Source organism: Triticum dicoccoides, chromosome 4A (assembly GCF_002162155.2).
Source record: "Triticum dicoccoides isolate Atlit2015 ecotype Zavitan chromosome 4A, WEW_v2.0, whole genome shotgun sequence".
NCBI lineage: Eukaryota > Viridiplantae > Streptophyta > Magnoliopsida > Poales > Poaceae > Triticum > Triticum dicoccoides.
In genome coordinates this window covers 140235224-140246274 of record NC_041386.1, presented here as the reverse complement: position 1 = coordinate 140246274, position 11051 = coordinate 140235224, and the positions used below count along the sequence as shown (strand labels likewise).

General features: G+C 50.0%; 2 protein-coding genes across 2 annotated transcripts in view; both read right to left on the bottom strand.

Annotated features, from left to right (window-relative positions):
• Nucleotides 1-3610: 3610 nt before the first annotated feature.
• LOC119285437 (probable leucine-rich repeat receptor-like protein kinase IMK3) lies at nt 3611-6867 on the bottom strand. The gene is made up of 2 exons (XM_037564708.1): nt 4635-6867; nt 3611-4529 (listed from the first exon to the last, which is right to left on the bottom strand). Exons 1-2 carry the CDS (start codon nt 6421-6423, stop codon nt 3856-3858), a joined length of 2463 nt encoding a protein of 820 aa, XP_037420605.1. The 5' UTR covers nt 6424-6867; the 3' UTR covers nt 3611-3855.
• Nucleotides 6868-7880: 1013 nt separating this feature from the next.
• Nucleotides 7881-11051, bottom strand: part of LOC119285438 (pentatricopeptide repeat-containing protein At1g62350-like) — a 9786-nt gene continuing 6615 nt past the window's right edge. Inside the window, exon 3 of the mRNA XM_037564709.1 lies at nt 7881-8358. Within this exon, the coding sequence (XP_037420606.1) occupies nt 7954-8358 (405 nt within the window). The 3' untranslated portion in view covers nt 7881-7953. The remainder of the gene's footprint in view (nt 8359-11051) is intronic.

Sequence of the window (11051 nt, the reverse complement as noted above, 5' to 3'; positions counted from 1 at the left end):
CAAGCAGCCTGAGCCGCTCCTCTTGCCCCACTTCGCCGGTCGCCATCTACCGTCGTCGTCGAAATTGACACATATCTCCGCTGCTGCAACCTTGATCCCATGGCCGAAAAAACCATAGGAGGAACTTCATTTGTTCCAAAATGAAGCCGGCGCACGAACGAGATGACGAGCACCTACTGAGGAGCTTGGCGGTGTCGTTATCGTGGCAAGACCTATGAGCTTCGTTAACGATCGACAAGTTCACTTTAAGGCTCATCGTCTACTACCGGTTGTCTATTGCCCTACCGTTTATTATCGATCGTCTCGCGCGCTCGTCGTCCACCTCTAGCTTCGATGAATTACTTACGTGTGTGTTTTAAGCTATTTTTATTACGTTTTGTTGTTTCTAAAAACAAATTCAACCTAGAATATTGCATATTATAGATGAAAAGGTTGAGGGAGATGTTCTTTGATGACTTTTTGTCGGGCAAGGAGGAAGAAGACGACTATGATTTCAAAATGGCCATTGTTGTGATCGTCGATGAGGACTTTCGGCGGTCAACACTAGGATGACAATTTCACCGCTTGTACATCAATCGAGATAGAACAGAAGGCCACGCGAAGCTTATGAAGGATTGCTTCAACCCCAATGCAACCTATCTGGAGAAGCATTTTTGTTGGCGATCTCGGATGCACCGAAGTCTCTTCCTCACCATTGACACAGTAGTGGAGAAGCATGATAAATAGTTTAAACTGACAAAGGATGCGTCGGGGTAGATAAAGGGCGAGCCCATTGATGAAGTGTGGCGTGGCTATTCGAGTGCTTGCCTATGGTTGTTCGGCCAACACCATTGCTGACTATGTCCACATTGGGGATGATTTGATCGTGTAGGCCGCTCGGAGATACACACAAGCCGTGCATTATTGAGATCTATGGGGCAGAGTACTTGAGGGAAACCAATGATGAAGACACCGAGAGACTATTGTTTTTGAGTGTAAACCGAGGATGGCATGGGATCCTTGTACAATCGATTGCATGCACTGGACATGGAAGAATTGTCCAGCGATGAAAAGATCGGTACATAGGACACTCCAAAGATCCAACAATCCTTCGAGGCTGTTGCAACAGAGGGTCAGTGAATTTGACATTCATATTTTGGATTGCCTGGCTCCCGTAGTGACCTGAATGTGCTGTTGAGATCACCACTCTTCAATAGGCTTGTTGCAATCCTTGCAACTACATTGTCAGTGGTCAGCAATACATGATGGGTTACTACCTCGCAGATGTCATCTATCCTTCATGGGCCATATTTGTGAAGACAATCATGTGTCCTCAAGGCAACAAGAGATCCCACTTTGTAATGCGTCAAGAGTCAGCAAGGAAGGATGTTGAGAGTGCTCTCGATGTGCTTCAGAAGCGCTTAGCCATTATTTGTGGCCATGTCGAGTATTTGAACCTACAAGTCTTATGGCTAATAATGACATGTTGCATCATTTTGTATAATATGATCACTGAAGATGAGAGAGGCATGACAGAGAACTTTCGGTACATAACCAATGAGGATCCTATTGGATCGGAGCACAGAGATTCCTCGCAGTGCACTGAAATTCCTCGCAGTGCACTGAAGCATCCAGAACCGAGAAACTCATACTCAGCTCCAAGGTGATCTTGTTGAAACTTGATTGTTGTGCTTTTATCATGCTCTTTACTTCATTGGACCCTTTTGTGTGTTTGAGTTTGAATAATTTGATTTGTAAATTTGTAATATTCATGAATTGTGTGAATTTTTGTTTTATTAAGTTTGAATTTAATATGTGTGCAAATACTATGTAATTGAAAGTAGCACGTAAACAAAAACATAGAAGAGTTGACAAAGAAATATGTTTTAGGGAGTTAAGTTTTAGGAGTTTGGCTAGGAGTCTTTTTTATTTAACTCCTCAAATATGAAGAGTTAAGATATAAGAGCCATTTGGGGGCTAAATTATAAATTATAAGAGATCGGCTAGAGATGCTCTAAGTCAACTAGCAGTTATCTAGTGCCAATTTCACCCGACTCATATAGCATTCAGAAACATGTATGGAAACACATTTCCAGTAAAAGAATCAAAAACATGTTAGGTGCATCACAAAGCCGATTGGACTGGACTTGGATTCAAGATTGGACACCAGTTCAGCTGGAAAGGGCACAACAACTTGACACTAGTAGTACAGACCTGCAAAGTAGATGGATCACTTTGAGTTTGAGGTGGAGAATCTCTCAACGCCGGAGCCACGCTGCAGCCTGCATAGGCTGTTTGACAAAGCGAGGTCAAATGGTGTGGCCCTCTTTTCCCCACTCCAACCCAGCGATTCCTCAAGTTTCAGCGATTAAGTGGGCAGGAGGCGACGCAGGTGCGATGTGATTAGTTAGGGTCATTCAGCAGCTTGCGTACTATTTTCTCGCTGGTGACCATTAACTAATCGCGTGCTTTTTCGGAAACTGTTAACTAATCCATCGCCTGTCTCATCGCCGCACCTGGAGAAGAAAAACGTACCTGTGTTCGTTAGAGCAAGTCCAGCTAAAAGTGTCCCAGGCGATCCTATCAGTGAGATCCTTAATTTTCTCTAAACTATGAAGGACTCAAATGCTTATTCACTCTGTCTGGTTTTTACTGTAAACAAACTGCAAATTGACCAGGAGTGTGATATTTTTTTTACTTCCTTTTTTTAAAAAAATACTTCTGACTTTCAGTAGGCAAGCCCTACACTTCAACTTCAGATAGGCTCTGCTCTTTGGACAAAAGATTATGGTGGCAAGCGATCTGCAAGCATTGAACATGTGACAGTGATGTGGCTCGCCTTGACTAGCAGTTGAGGCAGAAGAACAGAGCAAATCAGCAGATATGCAGTGCAGGTACGATTCAGACCTAATCCAAGGAGTTAAAAGGTGACAGGGACTGCACGCTTGGGGGTTTGATTCACGTTACCGACCAACCAAAATTGGTTAACGCCGTCTTGCTACTTCCTTCCTTGCCAAACCCAGCAGATGGGAGCAGCACGGAACTACAGGTTGGATGGGAGAAGAGTCCAACTGTCCAAGAGATTGGAGACAAAGGTTGGTACATCACTGCCCATACCAGCAAGAAACCTACAGTTCAGAGTAAGTAGCAGAAAGTAGGAAACTATCTGCCGCAATCCCGTGAAAGAATACAATCTGCCACTTACCAAACACGTTTTGCCGCCTTAGATTTCACTCCCTCCATTGCAAAATGTAAGACGTTTTCTACGCCCTATGCAAAACCAAAAAACATCTTACATTTTGTTACGGAGGTAGTACCTCTAGCGTCCTCATTTACGATTGCGCATCAGGCAGATGATAAACGTTGTGTAACTTGGGTAGAAAGTGATGCAGAATCTTTTACCTGTCGTGCGTTCAGATTTGCATATGTAAGCTAACAACAAAGTGTGTCTATCACCAGGGCTTATTTTCTGATCCTGTAACGGAAAAAGGTAGGAGTACCAAGGCATGCCATGTTACCTTGCTCTTCATGACTAGAGCGCAACTGTTAAAAGAATCCACAGTAAGTAAATCAAACGATGTATTGCTTTCAAGGAGTCGAATGGCATCCCTTTCAGAGTTCAGACAAGTACTGATGCAGTAAAGGTTCGTTGAAACATGTAAAGAAAGGCCAGCACTCCCAAATCATCTTCTGATAACAAGGAGTGCTTCTGCCAGATACAAATGAATTTAGGAATCAAAGAATGACACGGGTACCAAAATTCTCCTGCCCTCTAAGAACTCTATATACAGACTGAAAAATAGACTCTGAAGTCTACTTATTAATAGTCTGAAGTAACTAAGAGCTGGAATTTTCTTTCAGTCTGCAAGGGGCTGACTACTCTGTGGTGGTGGATCTTGTGTCATCGGTGATGGTAGTGGCGGTCGCAGTAGTATGGCTCGGCTCGCCAGTGAAGGACGAGGTGGCGGAGACCGCGATCGAGGGCTTGATCTGCTCGAGCTGCCGCAGTACCTGCTGCGCCTCGGGCCGTGCCACGGACGAAGGATCGACGCAATGCAACGCGAGCTTCAGCGTCTTCACGAGCTCCTCGCCGGTCTCCGAGCCCGTGGCCGCGTCCTTCATTAGCTCAAGGTCGAACACCTCGTTGGTCCACTCCTCCTCGACGACGGAGGCCACCCACTGCGGCAAGTCGAGCCCGTTGGTCGTGTCCCCTGGCGACTTGCCGGTGAGGAGCTCGAGCATGATCATGCCCAGGCTGTAGATGTCGGTCTTGGTGTTGGCCTTCTTCAGCTTGGAGAGCTCGGGCGCGCGGTAGCCGAGCGCGCCGGCCGCGGCGACCACGTTGTTGTTGGCCGCGGCGCTCATGAGGCGCGGCAGGCCGCAGTCGGCGATCTTGGCGTTGTTGTCCTCGTCCAGGAGGATGTTGCTGCTCGTCAGGTTGCCGTGCACCATGCTTGCATCGGTGTGCAGGTGGTGCAGCCCCCGGGCCACGCCCACGGCGATGTTCATCCTCGTCGACCAGCTCACTGGTGCGCTGTCCGGCGCGCGAGCTGCAGTGCAAGAACAGTGGGCATGGCAGAGTTGTGGTCAGAACACAGAATGAAACAAGGCAAAGCTAATGGTGTAGTAAGAGAGCACCGAAGAAATGTGGTTACCATGGAGGAAAGAGGCGAGGTTGCCTTTGGTCATGAAGTCGAACACCAGGAGCTTCTCGCCCTTAGGGCCATGGTAGTAGGCCCTGAGGGAGAGGAGGTTGGGGTGCCGGAGCTTGCCGAGCGCGTTCACCTCCCCCTCGAACTCCTTGCTGCTCTTGGCGATCTTCTCCCGGAGCCGCTTCACCGCCACGTAGCTGCCGTCCTCCATGGTCGCCTTGTACACTGTCCCGTACGTGCTCTTCCCCAGGATCTCCGCGGTCGCGCAAAGTAGGTCATCCGCCGTGAACGAGAGGGGGCCGTCAAAGTGGACTAGCTTGCCACCGCCGTCCCCGTCGGCGTCACTTCCCTTGCCGGCGACCGTGCCAGGCTTCCCGGCATCCTTGGTTGCCGTGCCCTTGGTGCCCTTCTGGGAAGGTGCGCTGTCCTTCTTATCTTTCCTCCAGAAGATGAAGACGCAGCAGAAGAGGAGACCGAAGAGCAAGCAGATGCCTCCGACTGCAATGATGAGCTCCTTTCTGTTGAGCCTCCGGGTCGGCCGCTGTGACAAAGGGAGCGGCGGAGACGCCATGGTCGCCGGAGAAGAAGCGGAGGTGCAGATATCGGAGCCATTGAACCCACACAGCTGAAGGTTTCCTACGAAGGAGCTGGAATTGAACCTGTTGGAAAGAACCACAGGCACAGGGCCTGAGAGGTTGTTGTAAGACACATTGAAAGAGTTGAGATTGGCAAGGCTGCTCAAGGACCCTGGAATCCCTCCCGTGAGGTTGTTCTCGGAGACGTCGAGCAACGACAGCCTTGAGAGGTTCCCGGTGGCCGCCGGAATTTCCCCGACGAGGGCATTTCTCCTCATGGACAGCTTGGTTAGGTTCTTGAGCCCGTCAATGGCTTCAGGAATGTGACCTCCAATGCCATTGCCATCGAGCTTGATCTCTACTAACGAGGTAACGTTGAAGAGTGAGACAGGGAGGCTACCACCTAAAAGATTGTCAGAAAGGTCCAGAAATTGGAGCCTTGAGAGGTTCCCAATTCCATCAGGGATGCTGCCACTGATCAGATTGCTGCTTAGAAACAGACCACGGAGCATCCTGAGATTGCCAATGGTGGATGGCATCTCGCCAGTGAGATTGTTATTGTTGAGGCTAAGGGACTCGAGGAAACGGAGAGAGGTGAGACTGGCCGGCACAGCACCGGAGAGGTTGTTGTGCGCGAGGTCGAGCCTGTAGAGCCTGGTTGCATTGGCGAGAGAGGAAGGGATGGTCCCGGAGAGCGAGTTGCCGCTGAGGTCGAGCGTCTGGAGGAAGGCGCACCCGCCGAGCGCCGGCGGCACGGCGCCCGCGAAGCGGTTGTTGAAGAGGTAGAGGCCGCGGAGGTCGCGGAGGAAGCCGATGGCGGCCGGCACCTGGCCGCCGAGCGCGTTGTCGTGGAGGCTGAGCTTGCGCAGCGCGGTGAGCTGGCCGACCTTGTCGGAGAGCGCGCCGGCGAGGGCCTTGAACGGCAGCTGCAGCGCGACGACCTTGCCGCGCGCGCACTTGACGCCTGCCCACTCCCCGGAGCAGGCGCCGAGGCCCGTGCCGTTCCAGCCGCGCAGGAACCCCCGCGGGTCGACCAGCGCCTGCCGGATCGCCTGCAGCCCCTGCAGGTCCGCCTGCGCGATCACCACGCCGTCCGAGTCCGGCGACGCCTGCCCGCGCGCCGGTGACGCCGCGTGCAGCAGGAGGACCAGCAGTGGCAGCGCGAGCATGACGCCTCTTGGCCCAACACTGCACCGGTTGCTCCTCCACACACCCATTGGGACTAACAGCTAGCTAAGCAAGCTCTGCCACTACTAGCTCTAGGATCTAATCCAAAACAAACGCAATGCAATGCAATGCAGCTGCAATATGTGTATCCTCGTACCTAGCTCGGTAGCTAGGCGCTGTTTTTGACGAGTTGTTGGTGCGGTGGGAAAAGCAATAGTGCTGGACTCTATATATGCAAAGCCGGCAGGTGAGAGGAAAGAAAGGAGGGAATATAATTAGCCGAAGGGATTCAAGCATCCAGATGCGATGCGCTAAGCAACGGCTAGCTCGTCGTGCTCGTGCCGCTGCCACGGCAGCGACCAAGACTAATTTAAATTAGCTTGTACTCCTACGGCTACGTAGTGGTTGTGCTCCTACGTTGAAGGCTCAAGGGCAGACCGGCGCTACGGTGCGTGCGGGCCCGGAAAGAATCCAATCTCTATGCCATTCAGTGCAGCCGCAGGGCCGTACCCTGCCTGCGACGCCAACGGCTATGTCAGCAGCAGCGATCACGTGCGTCGGGGGTTTTAATACATCGAGAGCAGCGGGTGAATTTATTGGCAGTAAAGAGGGATTTGGGAGGGAGGGGCAGACAGCAAACGGGTGCATGGGGAAGGGGCACTCGGGGTGTCGGCCAGCGACGTGCCGCTGGACGTGGATCCCCACGGCCGCCATGGCCCGCCGCGTCAGCGGCCGCGCGGCACGGCGGGTTTGGCGAGACCGGGAGACACCATCATTCTATTCATTTCGTGCCCGGAGAGATTTTGCTGGATCTTTGCGCCCAGGCTTTGTCAACTGCTCCCTGGTGGCTGGTGCTACTCCTGGTGGCTGGTGGTGCACCAAGCCACATGATGGACCATCATGTGGTACACTACTGGAGGAATGTGCGCAGCACGAGCACGGCTCAGGAGGAGGCCATGGCCGTGGGGTTGGTGCCCGCTGTCCCGTGGCCATCCTTCACTTTACTGTGCGCCTTTGACCCTGCCGGTGCTTCCCAACGGCCAGGTGCTGATACCTATGCACGCAGCATCCAACGGGTTCAAAAGATGAGTAGAAAGGGTAACTGAAAGCGGCGCCTCACTGCACTGCAAAGAGCTCCTCTGGGACTGGCTCTGGGCAGAAACGGAAAAGGAAGAATGATAGGACAAGCAAGTCACATCCCCCGGTTTCGATGGGAACGCCGGAGCTGGATGAGATTCCTTCTAATTCTAGTACTACTACTAGGACGTTGAAATGGCCATGGCCGTTAGCCACTATCACAAGTTTACATCTCCAAAGAATATCACAGCTTCGTTCTAACCAATGATATCATGACTAACCCATGGCTTCTTAGGTTCTTATTGCGCTCCGTAGCTTCACAGCTCTTGGATCAAATAGGGAACCGACAGGACTTACGAATGATATGATCCATCAAAAGGCAAGAGAGATGAAGGCCCGGCTACAACGCAGGCAGAGGGCAAACACTAGCTGAGCAGGTGAGCATTCCAGTAGATCTTTGATAGTAGCTTCAAGCATAAAAGTATGCAAATATTTATACTGAATCAAAATCTGAATTCATCATCTATATCGGACAAGCTATCCGGGGGATCATACACAATCATATCAGGGAAAAGTTCCAGAAAATCTTGTTTTATCTTCTCCCTCAGCTCCGGGTATGGGATCAGGCCTTTCAGTATAACCCGGAATGGCAAGGACAGAGGTGGCTCCGGGGAGCTCCTCATGTCTTCGTAGAATTCCATTGCCAGGTCAATCAAGCCGGCATCGCAGAAGACTCGCACGATATCACCGTAAGTGTGCTGATCAAACAGCACTCCTTCAGACTTCAGATCTGCCCAGACCTGCCTTGTCTCGTCAACCTTCTTGTTTCTAGCTAGCATATGTAGCATGTCTCGGTACAAGTACATATCTGGCCGATACCAGATCTCTCTCCTCACAACGCCATATATCTGCAAAACACAAAAATGTTTAAGCTTACACGAGCCTACGCAAGTTCAAATATAAATTGTTTCTTCTACACTAATCTGCTCTAGGTTGCAGGTACATCCACCTATTAACCAAGTTAAATAATGAGACGAGACCATGTCCAACAAATGTACACGGCACTTCTTGCAACACAAATGCACGCTGCACAACTGAAATAGCTCAGCCTGTCCCCAGAAATGGAAATAAAGGGGCTGAGCTTCTCTATGATTGAGGAATTAGGATCTGAATAGATAATATAATAATTCTATTGCCAAGGCATCAAATATGCATTTTAACATCTATCAGTAAATGATTTGGTCATGTATGCCTTACTTTGGTCGCTTTGGCTATGTAGCAATGATTTGGTTTTTAATGACAAAAATGCTTCCTGAGGCTCAATGACTCTGGAGACGTGGAGTCCCACAAACATACGAAGGGCAACATCTTGTGCCTCCTGAGGTTCTTCAGCAATAGCTTGGTTGACTCGGCCACGCCTTGTCTGTCCTGGTGTGCAATCTGCATTTCTTGGTGTCTGGAGAGTATGCCGCGTCCTAGTCCCGCCTGCGGCCTTCTGCTTGCAGGCCCAAATTGAACTTCACTGGCGTGAGCCCTGCGTTTCTCTTGTTGTGGTCGGCACTAGCAAAGTGCCTCTCTAGCACACCTTCCCTGTAGTGTTGGAGTGATGACCTCCCGCTTTAGCTCTAGGAGGCTGCGCATTGTTGTTGGGCCTCAGTTGTCTAATGTTCCGAATTAGAAGCTTGGATGTTATTTGGTCTTCTGTTGGGAGCTACCCACCCCATGGTGACCCTTCTGTGGTGCTCCTCCAGCTTAATCTTGAGGATGACCTTGTTAACGAGGTGCTGGAAGGTAGGGAAATCACAGGAGACAAATCGTTCCTTTAGTCTGGGATCCACCCCTTCAAGAACCTTGTTGTCTTATCCCTGACAGTTGCGATGAGAGCTCCCTCATAGCGCACCAGTTGAGTAAAGCAGCTCACATACTCCGATACAGACATCTTTCCCCCGGGTTACAGCCTGAAACTCATCCCTCTTTAGATCCAGCATGCACGCAGGGAACTGTGTGGTATGCAAGGCACTGGCGAACTCATTCCACAGGATGCCTTTTGCGTCAGTATGTGAAATTCAGCAAGTTCCCCACTAGTCTTAGGCCACACCTTTGAGCTGGTGTGCCGCTAATTTGAGTTTGAACACAGCCTGGCCCATTGCAGTTGGCTACATTAAGCTTCCTTTGTATGTCCTTTGGCCAATTGTCAGCATCCAGAGGGGCTTTCAATCCTTCAAAGGTTTAAGGCTAGGTCCTCCTGAACTCAGCCAATCTAGACAAGGAATCAGAGAGGGATGAGTTCCAGGCTCTGACCCAGAGAAAGATGTTACTCCAGAGTACTTGAGCCACTACTAAAGTGGCGGCCATGGGAGAGCTGACATACCAACTGAGGCAGACAATAACGCAAGATTCTTGAAGGGACTGAATCCCGGACTTACGGACACACAGGCGTCCGACTATTTCGCCACCTTCCAGCACCTCGTCAACAAGGCCATTCCAAGAGAGATTCTAGGAGATGGCTTGAGTACCGCAAGCGCAGAGCACCGTGGCAGGGTCACCATGGGTGGGTAGCTCCTCATAGAATACCAACCAGTGTCCAGACTACCAAGTGTAGAATACTAGATTGCCGAGGCACAATAACAACCCTCCGCACAATTAATATAGGACTCCAAGAACTGAAGGCATGCTACAGCTGCGGGGTAGAGGGACACTAACTAATGCTTGCCCTCAACAAGTGAAACACCGAGCCCACACCGGCAAAGTTAAATCTAGGGTCTGCAACCAAGACGCCATAGGTGGGAAAGGGACAGACAACAGTGAATGCATGTCCTGCACCAGGAAAAAGAGAACATGGCCGAGTAAGCCACATCATTGCCGAACAACCTTAGGAGGCACCAAATCTTTCATTCGTATGTTTCCAGGAATTTACAGAAGTTGTATCACAGTGGACACTCACGGTTACACAGGCACGTGCACATCTAGGGCACCGGCATATGGCACATGGATGCATGATTGTGTACCAAGAGGGAAAGAAGATGGTCATTTTCCCAGGGTGGGTATGTTGGTGGTGCACCGGGCGTCGGTTCCTTTGAAGGTGGGTGGGTGTGATAACCCGACACTTTTAAATAAGACATGTGTAGGACAATAATCTCATATTGCTTAGGGAAATAGAACACCACCAACATATAAGGGCAAGAGCTCCATGGAAACTAACCATGAGTTAACCATTTGTTGAATTGACAAAAAAAAAGGTTACTTCCATAGTATGTCGCCAACCCTAGTAGGGTTAGGTCTACGCTAGTTTGGAACCTGGGCCATTACAAAAACTAGTTTGCCAAAATAAACCACCAAATCCTTGAATTATGTGAGATGTAAATATACAATCGAAAGTCGTAACCCCAATAAATTCAAAGTTTGGGATGTCAAAAGCCAATACAATTTAGTGTGAAGGAATGATGAATATGTTTTCATTAGATGTACAATATCATAGTATTGGCCATGAAAACCCAAAGTTCAAGTGAGAGGTGAGATCACCACACCAAGACATGCTTGATATAAATGGTAGCTCCCCATTGGGTTAATTAAGAAGATACTGAACAATATCGCTTGAAGC